This window comes from Amphichorda felina (assembly GCF_050947745.1).
Source record: "Amphichorda felina strain 45539 chromosome Unknown scaffold_9, whole genome shotgun sequence".
Classification (NCBI taxonomy): Eukaryota; Fungi; Ascomycota; class Sordariomycetes; order Hypocreales; family Bionectriaceae; genus Amphichorda; species Amphichorda felina.
In genome coordinates, this window is record NW_028145041.1 from 557120 (window position 1) to 573934 (window position 16815).

Below are 16815 nucleotides of genomic sequence, written 5' to 3' on the forward strand. Positions count from 1 at the left end.
AGGTTCTCCGCTCCAAAATAACTCATCTCGCCGCGTTGGTCCATGTTCTCTTCCGGCAACTCTAATGCAATGGGAATGAAGAGTAAAGCTATCGAGTAGAGCTTCGAGAGAGGCCGGGCGAATCGAGTTGGCTTTGTCGTCAACGGGCTTAAATATTGTTATACCGATCTCAGCAATTTCTAAGCCTTCAAGGCGCCAAGGCTCAGCGTCAATGGCAACGAGCGTCGTCGACGCGGAAGCTTCCCTCAATGATTGGCGATTTGGGATATTCGCCAGTTAAGTGGCTCCCCCGGTCATTGGGCCGCCTACAGTACCACCACATATGTCCGCGACTCCGAGTCCAGCGTCCCGTACTTAGGCTACTGCGTATTAATAGAAATGTAAAGCGGAGGTTTCTACGGCTTATAAGTTACGGTGCTTATTCGTTGGAAGCTATAGTGCAACGGATAGCTGAGACTATTTAAAGTACGGATAGAAGGGGGTGGCGGGGTAACATGGCGGGAAGAAAATTAACCATGTATACGGGCGAAGGGGTCTGTACGAGCAAGGTGACATTGTAGCTATCGCGATGATACTAGGTGGGTAGTATTTTGGACAGGCTTTGGGTGCTGTGCAGTTCATATGTACCCCTACGACTCACAGCCCGGCCTCTGTATAATTATCGTGTGTGATCATATTTAGTTGCATACGGATATATTAAACATCCAATCAAGTTTCACAGAGGAGATTAATCAGTTTCTTCAGCAGTTCAGCCTCAGCCCTGACGTTTGGGCGTGACCGCCGATCTCCCATGCTCTGGCATCCCAGCAACCGGGGTTGCAATCTCTGTTCCCCAGCTGGGCTGTATTGGCTGGAGACTAATAATACTCGTACAGTAATACTAAGAATGCCGAGTAGCATTAGTGGTCCAGGCCCCAGCCCCAGCCCCCCTGTCGCGGTACGTGGGCACCCGCGGTTTGGCAGCCCGCTTCCCACCACATCCCGAATTCTTGATGCGCTGGCTGGCAGCCTGCAGGTTGTCTACAACAGATGCGGGGGGCCAAGTCTGCCTTGTTACTAACTTTATTGACCAAGACGACCAGCCATCTGGGACCGCCCTCCAGAGAAGTTCCAAACCCTCCTCGGCCCTATTCTGTCCTAGAGGTCTAGCTCTGGTTATTATCGTGTGGTTGAGTTGACTGGTGTCGCGACAACCGCCACCAGTCGCAACACCAGTAAAGCCGTGTAAGGCTGTAAGCATGGCACAAAGATGGTCCGACCTCTAGGTAGATCTTTTCATCTTAGCATCTCATTCAGATTCATCACAGGAACCCTGGTTTTGGTGCCCGCGCCACAGCCCAAGCTGAATCGTTAGCGCTATGCTGGCGGGTCATCGGGCGAAGGACATGCATTGCTCCCAGGGTTCTGGGCTCTTGAAGCCTCTGCATACTATTAGTGTGAGCATAAAGAGCTAACCTAAGCCTCAAAGCCCATCTTGTCAGGCCTGTCCGATGGGCAGGGCTGACTTGAAGGTGTGATGCCTGGGGCTCGGTATTGTTGTGTCGTCTGTGGGAGTATAAGTTGGCCGCCACATCCCGTTCTCAGCCCTATGCCTCCCATACGTTAGCACACCCATCACCACTGGCGACAGCCTCTCCCTTTCTCCTAATCTTGGGTCTCATATCCTCCTTCACCTTCACTTCCTTATTATCATTCCACAATGCTTCGTCAGTGCGCTCTCCTCCTCGCCCTGGCTACTGGCCTACGAGCCACCAAGGCCACCGGCCGCTCCCTCCCTAGGGGCGCCAAGACCAATTCCCTCCTCCCGGGCTCCAGTGCCCTGACCCTGAGCCTGGCCAGCGAGTGCTACTCCTTCCAGGACGAGTGCGACGACTACTGCATGGAAGCCGGCAACGTCTGCTGCGGTGACGGCGACGGCGCCTCCTGCGACCCGGGATACTACTGCACTATCGAGGGCTGCTGCCCCGAGGGCGAGATCTGCTCCGGCGGAGGCGGCTGCAGCGCGGACAAGGAGATCTGCGGCGACTACTGCATCCCCGAGGGAAAAGTGTGCTGCGACGACGGCGTGTACTGCGAGGCGGGCGAGACCTGCGCCAGCAACGGCTTCTGCAACAGTGGCAGCTCAAGTGATGACGATGATGATGACGACGATAATAGCTCCGGTGGTGGCTTTGGCTCCGGCTCTCCCACTACCGAGGCCTTCTCTGAGCCCACTTCGGATCCTACCGAGGACGTGTTGACGTCTGTGGCTACTGCCCTTGCTGCTCCTACCTACTCATCTTCCATCTTCGACGACGACGACGATGATGATGATAACGCGGACGATAGCTCTACTCTGTGCCGTCGTAAAGGTGGCAAGGGCGGCGGCGGCGGCGATTTCGACGGTGACGACGACGGCGATGGCGGTGATGGCGGCGATGACGGCTGTGGTGGTAGCGGTGCCAGCGGTCTTGCGATCCCAGCCGTCTTTGCCGTGCTTGGCGCCATGGTGCCCATTGTCCTGTAAAAGCAGATGGCACAGGTTCGTCGTCAACATCTCGGAACAGGGGGAGACAGGGGCGGACATCTTTCAGCAACAGCGACTTATATCTGATTTGAAATTGACGGAAAGTTGGTTTTAAACTCGAGGGAAACTGGGAAATTTCGAGTTTCACCACACTAGATACCTATACACAGGGAGGGACATCTGGAGCAATGTTTTTTACTTACGTCGCTATTGTCCTGTTCTTTTAACGGCCACTTGGGATTTGGAGCGGTTCTGGTATATACCTTACTTATTTAATTCTATTCTGTCCCTCCAATCGCTATCCTTCTCAATGTAGGGCTTGTCGATCGGTATCTACACGTCGTATGCTATGTAGCTGAGGCCTTGCTCCTAGATGGGGCATTCTTGGCGAAGCGAATTGATGGGAGATGTCGATGGGAGGGAGCCCGGAGACTGTCACGGGGAGTAGTTCTCGGAGTGAGATGGCGGCAATGGGATGGACTAAAAATGTGCTATCGTTCACTGCGCCTTCGTTGTTGGTGATGTATCGAGAGGATAGGGGCCGGCTCCGTTGTACCTACCAGGACCATATAAAGATGCCTTGCGCATAGTGAAGCAGGTTCATTTAGTCCGTCCGGTCCTTGCTCGAGTGCCTCTGGCTCTCCAGTTCAGGTGTCCTCGTTGAAACGCGACCATTTGACCACCGCGGCGAGGTTTCTTCGACTGTCGTGTCGAACCGCACCTTGAACGTCTTTCCGCGCCAGTTGACCGTATCACCAAGCAACACGGCCCACGTCCATATGGGCAATGCCATGACCTCGCGCCCAATCCACGCCGGGAGCCACTCCAGGAATCGACGAGTGTGCACCCTCGTAGGCCCCGTCGTGCCCCTGGCAAACGCCGGCGTGTGCTCGTCAACCTCGATGGACCTGGCAGAGTGCAGGTGGGACGAGACCACCCAGTCGGCCAGCATCCAGGCTGTGACAAACGTCAGCCACACGGCGCCCATGGCGGCCCACGTCTGGGGGATGCCCAGCTTCTCGTGGAACCAGGGGATGGTGGTCACGGCGAAGCTGAACTGGGCGCCGCAGAGCAGCGACTCGACGCCGGGCTCGACAAGCGTGGCGGCGAGGACCGTGAACTTGCGCGCCCGCAGCCACCGGACTCTCCGGGCCACGTAGGCCGAGACGGACATGCCGGCCATGGGCTGCACGACGAGGTCACCCCAGACGATGCCGTGGTTTGCGTGGCCGGGGATCTTGGATCGCCACAGAATGTCGCCGATGGAGTGATCCTCGCAGATGTTGTGCGAGAAGTAGTCGACACCCGTTGGGCGCATGTCGTCGTTTGGGATGATAGGGTTCTGCTTACGGTCCGTCACCTGGTCGAGGTGTGACTTGCGGAACATGTTGCTCTTGCCCACGATGCAGGGGGCGATGCCCACGATGTTGATGGCGCTGTAGAACTTGGCGTGGGTCGTGGCCATGAACAACTCGTCCAGTCGGCCACCGCCCTGGTATCGGATCTGCGTGAAGGTGTTTGGGTCCCGCGGCAGCGCCAGGTCTGTGCTGGGGGCAGCTTCGGAGGCAGACGACAGCAAGGTCTGGCCCTCCAACGCGTTTGGGCGCGCATAGTCGACAATGTCCACCACAATCGGCATCTGGTGGACAAACTTGTAGGGTCTAGCGCAGCGGTTGCCCCTGGTGTAGCCCATCAACTTATCGACCATGCGACCCAAGACGCCCCGGGCAACCCAGACATTGCAATCGAGGACCCATACAATGTCGTTCTTGGCTTCCTTGTATGCTCGGCTGATGTTGCGGATCTTGGGGTTGGGTCCCAGGTGCGCCACATCGTCACTCGGCGTATCGCTCTCGACCAACACCTGGGCGTCGAACTGGGGGAACTCGTCGACGACCCTCTTGAGAATCGGGTACGCGGGGTCGCTGCGGTCGTCAACGCAGAGGCGTATGGAGATCTTGTCGACGGGATAATCCTGCCGAAAGACGGAGGCGATGCACTCGAAGAGGCGAGGTTCGAGGCCCTTGACGGGGCGGATTATGGTGACACCAGGCGCATCTTGACCGAGGCTGGGGGAGATGGCAGGTAGTGGTCTGCGGGAGAAGTGCTTGAAGCTGCCAGCGACGTCAGCGGTGGTGCCGAGATAGGGGGTGCAGCAACGGTGGAGATGTGGCGTACATGGCTGTGATGCCTATCGACTCGACGAGAATGACGGCACTGCTCCAGACGAGGCAAGCTACAGCAACGGTTTCAACTAACGAGGGCATCTCCGGAGTGTCGAGGCGACCATTACTTTTCTCTCAGACGGCGTAAGACTTGGACAGGACTTGACCATAGCCAGGGGCTAAGGAACGGCGATGATGTACGGATAGACAGGAGAAAACTAAAGAGAAGGTCTAATAATAAGCAACGGCCTCCATAAGGTCGTTATTATTAATATACTCGTAAAAGGGCGTAAGGGATTGGAGGCCGCGTTGTGGCCGTGGCCGGGCGATGCAGTCACTATGTATGATGAAGGGTGGACTCTGGAAGACACTAGCCAGGGCTTTTGATAGTAGCCAAGAAACGGAACATTCGGCGGCCTGGGTGGGAACCGTCGTACGACGCAGACCAATGTTTGCACTGGATTTGCTATTATTTTGCCGCACGGAAGAGCCATCAGCAAGTCATTGGGGATCGGACAGAGTCTGACTGACAATCCTGGTGGAAAATCTGGTCACGATAGAACGGTAAACCTTTTTGCTTCTTCCCCTGGTCAATAATAAACGGATACCACCAGGTTACCAAGGAGTATTACTAACTCGCTCCCAGTAAAGTTGCTGGTGGTGCTCTGCGGCTTGAAGCCTTGCGCACGAGGCACCCAGTGGGGCTCTGCGTGAGCTCCCCACCCACAGTGCACAGCCCCAGGCATTAGAAAATTTCCCATCTTCCCAACGACTCTCACCTTTCTCCCTCTTCACCATCAAACCATCCCATCCTCTGCAGCACGGACAGAACCTGTCCTGCAACAATTGGCCTGGCTCAAGTTGCCACCTCTCCTACATCTTCTAGAGGTGCACCTCACGAGTCCTACGGCCATATGGCCATGTCCTAGAAGGGTAAGTCGCTTCTTTCTTCGCCCTGATCCAGCTTTTCCTTGCACTTTGCCTGCTGCTATGATGACCATCATATGGTGCTAAGGGGAAATATCCATTCAGTTGGTCCCCAGTGATTGCCCAGTATTATAGACTACAACGGTATCTGATTCAGCTACACTACCACTACTTGCTTGTCACTCAATGCCGGAGAAGCCCTCGCTGACCTCCCTACCTAGGCCAAAATGACTTCCAGACAAGACGGCTGAGATCCAACCCTCTGCCCTCGAGCACATCATGACTACCCCTCAAAGCCCCAACGGGCACCCCACTCAGAAGCGAGGTCCTCCTCTACACGAGATCTATGCCCTCCCGGCTCCGATCCGGACCTTCCCGCTTCCAACATTCTATCCCAACAACCCCGTTTCCCTCTTCCACGTCGCCTATGCCTGGCTGAATCAGATCCTCTCCCCTCCCCCGGCAGAGCCGGCAGTGATCCACGAGGGGACATGGTCGGAAGCCACCGGCTCCGTTCACGTGACAGATGAAAAGTCTGTCACGGCCCTGTGGCAACAGGGCTTCTACGGAAAGGGCAGTCTGAGTCGCAGTGAGCCGAACTGGCTGAAGAGGGAGCAAGTCCGTAGAGGCCTGGAGAAGGCCCACGTCAGTGAAATCCTGACGGTAGAGAGACGCGAAGAGCGCCTGCGGGCAAAGTGGGAACGAGCAAGGCTCGAGCAAGAATTCATCCGAGAAACACGAGAGGCAGAAATGAAGCAGGCTGAGCAACGGAGACGGCTTGCAGAGCAAGTCGCCCAGGCTGCTGAAACGGCGAAAATAGCCGAAGCAGCCAGGGTAGCCAAAGCCGCCGAAGCGGCCAAGGCAGCTGAAGAGGCTAGGATAGCTAAAGCCGAAGCGGCCAGGGCAGTTGAAGAGGCCAGGGTAGCTGAAGCAGCTGTAGCCGCCAGGATGGCCAAGGCTGCCCAGTCCCAGCACCGGGCACCGCCCGTTGCTCTGCTGGTGTCCCCAGTAGGACCCCTGGAACTTCTGGCTTTGCCCAATTCTGTTGCAGACATTCTGCAGGCCACTGAGTCTCCCCAGCCCCAGTATCAGGTGCCGTCTCTTGCGTCGCCAGCGGCACCTATAGGACCCCTGGAACTTCTGGCTTTGCCCAATTCTGTTGCCGACATTATGCAAGCTGCTGAGTCGCCTCAGCCCCGTTATCAGGCACCGTCTTTTGCGTCGTCGGTGGCGCCTGTAGGACCCATGGAACTTCTGGCTTTGCCTAACTCCGCTGCCGACCTTGTGCAAGCTGTCGACGTTGTGCAAGCTGTCGACGTTGTGCAAGCTGTCGACATTGTGCAAGCTGTCGACATTGTGCAAGCTGTCGACATTGTGCAAGCTGTCGACATTGTGCAAGCTGTCGACATTGTGCAAGCTGCCGAGGCGGTTCAGCCTCAAAGTCCAGCGCTGTTCTTCGCGTCCCCAGTGGGGCCGATGGAAATTTTGGCTTTGCCCAATTCTGCTGCCGGCCTGGTTGATATGTCTCAGACCGATGGAGCCATTCCTGAATCGTCGACAAACAGCGTTGTCGACACCTTTGATTCAGGTGACAGCGAAATCCATTGCGATGGACTGTCCTCCACCGGAGATTTTCCATCCCCAGTCCAGGGTCCGTCAACCCGTGTTATTCCTGGACTCCATATACTCAAAGAGCGCAAGAACGTGCGATTCTCGCCTCGAGTGGATTCAGCAACATTTGAGGTCTCGGATCCACCAAGCCCGAGCATATCTCCAAGCAATGGAAGTGCTATCATGCCCACCGCCAACAGCGACGCGGTGTCCAGCGACCTCGCCGAACCCATCACCATTGTCAACAAGGAACGCCTGCAGCTCATGCCAGAGGAGGCTCTTTGGCTGAGCTTTGGCCTAGGAGCTCTGGTGGTGAAGGACCCGGTCTCGGGGCGCGCACTGTCGACACAGGAATTGCTGACGCTGTTCCGACAACACTGCTACTTCCCGCCTCACACTGGGCCCGACGACCCGTCGCTGCAGCCAGACGACCCATTCCTTGTACACTACGCTGTATATCATCACTTCCGCTCCCTCGGCTGGGTGCCACGGGGCGGAATCAAGTTTGGTGTCGACTGGCTCCTCTACGCCAGAGGCCCTGTTTTCGATCACGCACAATTTGGACTGGTTGTTCTCCCGTCTTACTCGAATCCGTGGTGGAAAGAGTCAGGAAAGAAGGGTCCACAAATGACATGGTACTGGCTTCACAGCATCATCCGTGTCTTGACGCAGGTCATGAAGAGCCTGGTCTTGGTGTATGTGGATGTACCACCGCCTCAGCAGTTTGAGGAGGCCCTAGAAAAGGGCTTCGCAGAGGCGCTGAAGCTATATAAAGTTAGAGAGATTATGGTCAAGCGATGGTCGAGCAATCGCAATCGCTAAGCAGAAACAAAAGATTTCAAAGACACACCGCAGATTATCCCGTGCCCCGTTAGTAGACCCATAATAGCCCATAATTGTGAATCGTACGAACACTGTCCAAGCAGTTTGAACACCCGAACACATGGCCCGCGACGAGCCGAGGTTGTACCACTCCATGTCCCACAAACCACCGAACTGGGCCAACTGGTGCAACAGCGTCCCGCGCGTAGAGTCCAGCACCTTGTGAGACACATTCCGCCTCAACGAATCCCCTAAGCACGGCCGTCAAAAGAAAGCAGTGCCACCATGTTCACCGTGTCTCGCGGGCTGGCCCGCACTCCCGTTGGCGCTGCGCGCATCCGCCCAGCCGCCGGTGCCAACGTCGCGGCTCTTCTCGCAGGCGCGTCCTCACGACGACACTCCTTGTATGCCAGCAGCTCAACGCCGCACCCTCGCTATTCCAGCTGGGAGGCTGCCACGCAGCGATCATCCTTCCGCAGCCCGTCGCCTAAACATGGAAAGGGAAGGCCGAGATCCACTGCGCCGGCAAGGGACAATGTGCCAGCTGATGCCACGACGGTGGAAATGGCAATGCGCGATGGCCAGACACTCGAGTACTCGTGGGGAAAAGACAACATATTCTTCTTCAACAAGGACAAGGATTCTGGTAACCGTGTGCCCGCGCTCATGCTTAGGGACAGCTGCTCATGCACGGCGTGTCGCGACGTCAGCTCCGGGCAGAAGACCTACGCCACGACACAGCTTCCGTTAGATATCAAGATCACAGACGTCAGGCAGACGGAGCAGGGGGGCCTGGTTGTCACGGTCGACAAGGACATGGATACCCACGGGGGAAGCGCCGGCCACAGCATTCATCTTTCGCCGCGGTGGGTGCAGGATCAGCTCCGGCCCACGGAGCACCCCCCGATGAGGCTCCTGCATCGATTCGGGAAGACCTACTGGGACCGCCAGCTGATACAGTCCGAGGTCCGCCGGATCGACTACCACGAGTTCATGCAGGAGGACAGCACTGCCTTCTGGGATGTCATCCAGGACCTTGCCCGTCTCGGCCTCGTCTTCCTGCGGAACGTGCCCAGCGAGGAGGGCGCTGTCGAGCGCATCGCCACGCGCATTGGCAACATCCGCGAGACCTTCTACGGCCGCACCTTTGATGTCCGCGCCAAGCCTAACGCTGAGAATGTTGCCTACACCAGCGGCTACCTCGGCCTGCACCAGGATCTCATGTACCTCCACCCGCCGCCCTATATCCAGATCCTGCACTGCATGGACAACTCGTGCCAGGGAGGCGAGTCGCTCTTCAGCGATGCCGAGCGCGTGGGGCACATTCTTCACCTCCTCCGTTCCGAGTTCCCCGTCCTCAACACCCTCGCCGATATCCCCGTCCCGTATGGGTACGAGCGCGGCGGCAAATACTACCGGCAGAGACGCCCGCTGCTCAACACGAGCCGCGAGAGGCAAGACTTTGAGGGCGTCTGGTGGAGCCCCCCCTTCCAGGCCGAGTGGCGGCGGCCCAGGCGGCTAGACGGGTGGATCGCCGCGGCGCGCATCTTCGAAGAGGCCGTCAACTCGCCCGAGGCCATGTATCAGACGCGTATGGAGCCCGGCGACTGCGCCCTGTTCAACAACCTCCGCGTGCTGCACGGGCGCACCGCCTTTGATGCCGCTGTTGGCAGCCGCTGGCTCCGCGGCACGTACCTTGCACTAGAGGACTTCCTCAGCGCAGCGATGCAGGCGCCCGCATCCCATGCCGCGCCGATGGAAGAGCCTGACAGCTGGTGGTCCCGCCGTGAGGCTGAGGAGCAGCTTGAGACCACGGCTGCCTACGAGAAACTGGGATATCAGGCTCAAGACGCCCAATCAAGTGTCAGCCGACGTAAGAGGGAAACACCTGTGCGGGCACCGGAATACTACGAGTAGTCTACAGAAAAGCACCCGTCACCGCAGATGAGGACACAAGAAGGGAGAGACCCTAGAGGACGGAAAAAGAAGCAGAATTCTCGCGGGCGACATAGCGATGCAGTGTAGTTGATTTGTATTACATACAGTTTTTGTCAATGTCACCGATGCCACGACATACCAACGACCCTTTTGCTTGGCTCCACTGAGTCCCTGACTGATTTGATGAGCGCCATGCCCTAGAGGGGAAAAGAGAAATATTAATTCATGAGATCGTTAAGTCTCGGAAGGGAGTCCCGTCAATTATTCCCACTTCTTGGCCTCGACTCCCTCGGGGGGCACAGCATCGACAGTTCGACCTTTGACGTCGTCCCAGTCCGTGCTTAAGCTAGTGCCGCTGCTCTCCGTGAAACTCTTCATCATGGCGCGTTGTTGCTCCGGTGTGGCGTTTTTGTACAACTTCTTGAAGAAGCTGTTGACGTCCGACTCCTCCTCGTCTGAGTCCACATCAAGGTTGTCCCAGTTCTTGGGACCACCGCGTGACGAGGTTGGGTAACTCGGCCTAGCCTTTTTGGAAGGCTTCTGGTCATCTGCTGACTTCGTTTCTTCTGTGGATCGCTTGGGGTCGCTTGCCGCATCAGGCGCGGCAGTCTTAAGTTGCGTTGGGATGGTAGAGGTTGCTCTGGTGAACTGTTAGGAAACGGGCGAACAAGAATATCTGTCTTAGTGATGGAACTTACACCTGCGTCGTGGGTGCCTCTTCAGCAGTTCCTTGGCGCTCCAGAGAGGCCCATTTCCCTTGACTCTTCTTCTTCAACTGAAGTTCGACCTTGCTTGGCGTAACGGTGTATTTGCATTCTTCAGGCACAATCTCTCCCCAAGTCGCAATGGTGAACTTCTTCTGCTCGCCGTTGGGATAGACAATCGGGTCGAGAATAACCTCTGTCGGGTTAAACTGAACACTGAGCTTTGCCTTGTCGACCCCCTTAGAGAATATGGAAACACTCATGGCGGCATTGCTCTGAAAGTCTTGAAGACGGGGCTTCTGGTCCTTTGGTGGTGGTGGCGGCGCCGCAGTGGTGCTTGGAGCGGCACTAGGCTTCGACGGAGCGGGTTCAACCTTGGTAGAAGCAGGCTTGTCCTTTGAACCAAGATCGGCGAGTCCTCTCTCGGGCGGCTTCTGCGTGGTCGTACGCTTGCGGGCCGGGTCGTCGGCCGGCAGCTGATCCATCTTGTGCAGGATCTGGAGACGCATAACGCTCATGATCCGCCACTGCTTCGTCTTTTCCGTCACCTCCGCTGAAACATCAGCCAGCGTGCGGGCTGGGGCAGCTGCCTTCTCGCTGTCTTGCCTCTCCTGGGCCTCTCTCTGCGCATCCGCCCGCGTCTGCGTCCAGAACCCCTCGTCGTCCGTGAACTCCGCAGCCGGGTCGTCCGCCGCGACCGTCTTACCGCCGTCCAGCATCCGCATGGCGTAGACGCAGCAGGCGTCCGCGTTGGCCAGCTCCCCCAGCCGGTTGTAGGCGACGGCGCGGCGGTGGTGCGCGTCGATGATGGCCTCGCGTTTGTTGCGTCGGCAGGCCTCGTGCCATGCCAGGTCCGCGTCTTCAAGGGCCTCACGGAAACGGCCTACGTTGATGAGCGCTCTGGAGCGGGCAGCCAGCCATGCCGGGTTACGAGACGAGGCGAGGGCGCTGCTGAGCTTGGTGATAGCCTCCTCCCAGTTGCTTTTCTCCAGGGCGCGGAGGCCCTGGTGAGCACTATCGGCATACGACATGCCTATTGTCTGAGCTTTGAAACGTGGCTGTATCTGCTGTTGTTTCCTGTATGTTTATGATTTATTTCATGGGAAGGGGGCGGTCAAGTTGGTTGAAATCATGAGATGTGTTATGAGGCGGAAGTTTGTTCGGTGAGCTACGTTCCAGTTTAGGTGCAGGTGATGTGGAGGGGTAGGTACGATGCGTGTGGAGAGCTAGAAGCTTCTGTATCTGTACCACCGGGCAACGCCACCCCAACATGCACTTGGAAGTAACAACCCATATCTCAGCAAACATTGGAAAGCAAACAAAGGTGAGTTGTTGGGTACCAAGGTACTACTACTATTAGTAGTATAACGTCATGTAAATTCACTCAGAACGCCACAGGATGGCAAAAACAAAACAAAAAAACCTCTCTTGATACCACTGCATAAGTATATACGAGTACTTCACAGTCAGGTTAGAATCATAAATATGCTATAAATTGGTATTATATCGGTCGTATGACTCATCCTTGTCGCTAAAGCTATTCAATTCATATTCAGATGTTATGCCAGTGAAATCTCCTCATCAGGATACTTCCTTGCAAACATACCCAGCGCCTTGATCGTAAACGAAAACTTATAGTTAGGGTATGAAATCATGCACGACTTGTTGAAAACACCCTCAATGGCTTCCTGCTTCCATTCACCGTTGGACTGCTGTCGGTCCATGATAAACTTGATGCCCTTCCTGAGGGGCTCCATGTTGGTGTAACCGGCCTCCATGAGCCCGAGTAAGGCCCAGGCCGTCGGTACCACGAGGGATCCCGACGGGTGCTCGTGATACTTCATCGTCTCGCATGCCTGCACCACGTTAGAAACCTGATCAAAGCAACAACAATACATCCACACGTACCTTGTAACTCTCAGACCAGCCGCCATCCTCCCTCTGTTTGGATACCAAAAAGTCACAGCCCCTCCTGGACACCGAGCTGTTTGTGTATGTCTCGCCGATGCTAGCCATACTTTCGAGGGCAAACATGGTGGCGTATGTAAAGCAGATGGCCCAGCTTCCGTACCAGCTGCCGTCGATCCTCTGATTCGTCTTGATCCAATTAGTCGCTCTCTTGATGAAGAGTTTGATTTCATCCGTGCGATAATCGGGCCAGTGGGTTCGGAAAAGGGACAGCGCCGTCACACAAGCTGTGGTACACTCGGGATAGTCGTATTCAACCATGATGTTGCCAAACACTTCGGCCACGTTGAAAATCTCCATCCACTCTCCAGCCCGACGCGCCTCGTAGGAAGACAGCGCGCCATTGTCGTTCTGATACAGGAGGACCGTATCCACCGCGTCAAAGATTCGCTGATCTTCAAGGACCTCGGGGAAGCCTCCGACTTTTTGAAGTAGAATTATTGATTTGAGAGCCTCGGATATGCAGTCGCTGACACCATAGCCCTGGTCGCGGTTGCTAAATGGCCAACCTCCCTTGCGAGCTTGGCGATAGCACTTGTCCTGATCCTCACAATTGTCGCGGATTTGTTGGCGTTCCAGAAATTTCAAGGCCTTCATAAGCATTGGGCGGAATCGTTCATCCCTTTCGAATCCTGCATCAAACACAGCCTGAATCGTGAAGGCCGTGTCCCAGCACTGAACACCGTTGGTGCCATTGCAGAGCATGCCCTCGTCCTTCACCCAAAGGAATTCGTCCAGGCGCTCAATGTGCCGCTTGACGGTGTAGGACCCAGGCCCATCGCGGACATAGCAGACCACCGTATTCATTGCAGCATTGACGGGAGCGAGATCAGCAAAGTCGGTGTTCGCGTCTTCCATGTCGATAAGCTTGCTGGTCCAAGCCTCGGCCTTGTCTTTGATGAAGTTAGCGCGCAAGTATGGGTTCCAGACGTTCACTAGCAGCCAGTTCGCAGTGTTCATAACCCAGGACTTGGGGTGGTAGTTGTCCCCGGGGTGGATATCGTTCCTGTGGCTTGCCCAGTTGATTTCGGCATGAGGTTGCACGAACAATTCTTCCTTGAGACCCCTAGTAATATCGGTCTCCTCGCAAGACCACCTCTTGGAGTACAGGTAGCCCATTGGCAGAAAGACTTGACGAATATGAATCCACCATTTCCAGGGGGCAATGGGAAACCAGTCTGGAAGGAGCCACAGCTCTGGTGGGACCGGGTTGACAATGTCCCAGTCGACAACACCAAGCACGGCTAACCAGAACTTGGACCAATGCGGCGCATTGGTCGCTCCTCCAAGCTTGTGCAATGTCCCCCGAGCCTTGACCATCATTGGATCCTCCGGGTCGACCCCGACCAGGCGAAGTACGGTGTAATTCAAGGAGGTCCCGAACACAGTGCTTTCGCCCTCGATGTGGAGTCCCCAGCCTCCATCATCTGGATTGGCCCGCGCGGCAAGGTAGTTCTTAATTTCGGTCGCATAGGACGAAGGTATAGGCGTCTTAGTCACGTACCAAGCCACCACCACGCCAGGAAGGAGGAACATGGGACCACCGTACTCGCAACCCCAGTGGCCAGAAGGCATCTGCAGCTTTTCGAAGAACTCGAGACCATTTCTAGCGGCATCTAGGGGCTTGTTGGATCGAGGTAGGTCGGGCAAGTCCTGGGGACATAAGAGTTAGCTCAGGGGCCTAGATGATAAGAAGTGTTGTAATACGACGACGCACAAGAGGCAGGTTGAGAAAGTATTTCTCGGCGTAGCTCTGGGGCCACGCCTTTGCAGCCTCGTCATCTTCCAGATAATGCCATGTGTGGTTGCTATCATCGTCCTTTATCCGCCAGCGAGTATGGTCGGTCGTCTTCTCGAGCCGGGGTTTCTTGGGGAAGCTCTCGTCGGCATCGCTGGCGCGCTTGCGCGACTTGGTCGTGGTGGTAGTGTCGCGGCCCGTTGCTTTTGTCATGATGTCTTCCCGATCGCTGTAGAAACCATTGACGATCGAAGAGGGCGAATATCAAGGGAGGGGACCTTCAATTTCAATGTGGAACTCCAGACGCCGAGGTAAGGAGAAGCGGTGATGGGGGGGTGGGAGAAAAGGAAATGGTCTGATGCTCGATGCCTCCCGCGCAGAAAGGTGGGGCCAACCCCCTGTGAACCCCTGGCTACCCCAGCCTAGGTAAGCAACCAGATCGTAGTGATCGCCTCCCGCTTCCACGACGCTTGGGTTCTTACCCTGTGTCTCCTGCAGACTGCGCCTTCCTCAGTGTCCGCTTTGAGCTTAGAATCTTCTTGATGCGTCCAAATTGTGCCTCTAAAGCTTCAAACATCGTACGAGTTTACAAATTGGTATTTTTCACCACCTATTAAGCCCTATCTGCTTCTTTGTAGACCTTATGGTTACGGTAAAGCAAACAAATTGACCATAGATAAGCGAGACATGCCGGAAACTCGAAGTGTCCGAGCCATCCGGGTTTTCGGGGGTCATATAGCACCGACGCCAAACGAGGTACCTGTTGACCGCTTTAGTCGTCCAACAGGCGCCGTCGTCGCACAAATCGAGGAAATATTGGATCGTGTTCTGGGTGACATAGCGGCCAGGCGCGAACTAAGCATCGACTTTGCCTCGAACCCACGGTCTCGTCATATAAGAGGGGGCGGAATCATCTAGGAGAAAATCCGCTTCCCTGGAAGGACTTATGAGGAAGCCAGAAAATTTGGTGAGTGCGTTTGTACTGGAATTGGGCCTTGAGGACTTGTGATCTCATTGATGTAGCTCGGGTATTGCTCATCCTCCAACTTTCTCACGACGCACTCGTGTCCAATGAAATACTTACTAAAAGGTTGGTTGAAATTTCAATGGCACTGATGGATATCCTTGGCTTCGCGCTGATGTTGATTAGACACATTTTTTACCAACATCGGGAGCTCTTTGGGAACCAACGCCAGGTAGACGACTTGGTGGACCGCCTTGCCCTCACACTTGGAACTACTCGTGAGGCGCTGAACATTGTATGTGAATTTTGCAATGCCTGGTGTTTCGCGTCTGACGAAAGTAGACTGCGACATCAAAGGGCATCATCGCAGGCCGAATTAAGTTGGAACTTGTGGATGGGCCCTGGCTTGATGCATCAACTGAGGAGCTTGTGAGTTGTCCTGGCGGGGTTTTATCAAGCCGTTCTGATGCTTTCAGGGACTTGCAATTCCACCGACAAGGACAATAGCGAGGATCAACCTGTCCCAAATTCGATGGATCCTTGTTGTCGAAAAAGATGTCAGTCTCGAAACCCCGTCGAAGGAGTGTGATTAACATTTGGCAGGCATTGTTTCGATCACTATCTTCATCGAGGTTTTGGGAGACGTCCACCTGTGGACCAGGCCTGCTAGCCACTGTGGGTTACGCATAACTTTGAATTATTAAAAAAAAAGAAACTGACAACTTTTAGGCAAAAGGATATCCCGACGACATGACCTGTTCGTTCCTGCGCTTCATAGACGGCCATGATGATCGGGTGCCGATCCTGGTTCTCGTGGATTGGGACCCAGACGGCGTCAACATCTTTCGATGCTACCGAGATGGGATATCTGGGCAGATTTCGCATAATCAAACCGCAATATACTGGCTGGGGATAAAAAATGAACAGGTCCACGACCTGGGCGCGACGAAACCTGGTTCATTGGGCCTGGAGGAGGAGAGCGAACAGGGCAGCCAGCCGACTCGATCCACCACCGACTCACGGACTTCTTTATCTTCGACGGCATGTAGAGATCCTGTGAGTCATCTCACCTTGAGAGACCGGAAGCTGGCGATCGGAATGTTGCGCCGTTTAGAGGACTCGTCCTAGGAAGACGATCAATCGGTTGAGATGAGGAGAGAGCTCCAGATTATACTCTGCATGGGGGTCAAGGCAGAGATACAATGGCTCGATGAGTCGGGAAACTTGACTGGATGGCTAGATCAGCAGATCAGCAGTGTGATGGAGCGAGAAGTCTAGCCTGGTGCGAGTTGCGCCGTTGATAAATTCAATGTTGACGTAGAGGGACGATGTTCCCAAAGTGGGTCGCAGATGCCAGTCTTGAAATGTACTGTGCGGATAGTGCGGGGTCTGTGTACACACAGTCCCCTCATCAGACCCTTGATCCAAAATTTCAGTTCACGACCAACATCGCCCACCATACCACCATCACA

The 16815-nt window shown here is 55.5% G+C and overlaps 6 protein-coding genes across 6 annotated transcripts; 3 read left to right on the forward strand and 3 right to left on the reverse strand.

The window, feature by feature from the left end:
* Positions 1-1699: 1699 nt before the first annotated feature.
* On the forward strand, positions 1700-2506 carry ACO1O0_008718 (uncharacterized protein; the record flags this gene model as incomplete). Its single annotated transcript, XM_083198082.1, has 1 exon — positions 1700-2506. One exon carries the CDS (start codon positions 1700-1702, stop codon positions 2504-2506), a length of 807 nt encoding a protein of 268 aa, XP_083045817.1.
* A 604-nt stretch (positions 2507-3110) lies between these two features.
* HSX11 (uncharacterized protein) lies at positions 3111-4773 on the reverse strand (the record flags this gene model as incomplete). Its single annotated transcript, XM_083198083.1, has 2 exons — positions 3111-4620; positions 4685-4773. 2 exons carry the CDS (start codon positions 4771-4773, stop codon positions 3111-3113), a joined length of 1599 nt encoding a protein of 532 aa, XP_083045818.1.
* A 1104-nt stretch (positions 4774-5877) lies between these two features.
* Positions 5878-8031, forward strand: SEN2 (uncharacterized protein; the record flags this gene model as incomplete). The annotated part of the gene is made up of 1 exon (XM_083198084.1): positions 5878-8031. The coding sequence occupies one exon, from the start codon at positions 5878-5880 to the stop codon at positions 8029-8031; it is 2154 nt and encodes a 717-aa protein (XP_083045819.1).
* Positions 8032-8316: 285 nt separating this feature from the next.
* ACO1O0_008721 (uncharacterized protein) lies at positions 8317-9948 on the forward strand (the record flags this gene model as incomplete). Its single annotated transcript, XM_083198085.1, has 1 exon — positions 8317-9948. The coding sequence occupies one exon, from the start codon at positions 8317-8319 to the stop codon at positions 9946-9948; it is 1632 nt and encodes a 543-aa protein (XP_083045820.1).
* A 282-nt stretch (positions 9949-10230) lies between these two features.
* On the reverse strand, positions 10231-11704 carry SGT1 (co-chaperone SGT1; the record flags this gene model as incomplete). Its single annotated transcript, XM_083198086.1, has 2 exons — positions 10231-10609; positions 10668-11704. The coding sequence occupies 2 exons, from the start codon at positions 11702-11704 to the stop codon at positions 10231-10233; spliced, it is 1416 nt and encodes a 471-aa protein (XP_083045821.1).
* Positions 11705-12232: 528 nt separating this feature from the next.
* Positions 12233-14592, reverse strand: ERG7 (lanosterol synthase ERG7; the record flags this gene model as incomplete). The annotated part of the gene is made up of 3 exons (XM_083198087.1): positions 12233-12529; positions 12582-14294; positions 14359-14592. 3 exons carry the CDS (start codon positions 14590-14592, stop codon positions 12233-12235), a joined length of 2244 nt encoding a protein of 747 aa, XP_083045822.1.
* Between the last annotated feature and the right edge of the window lie 2223 nt (positions 14593-16815).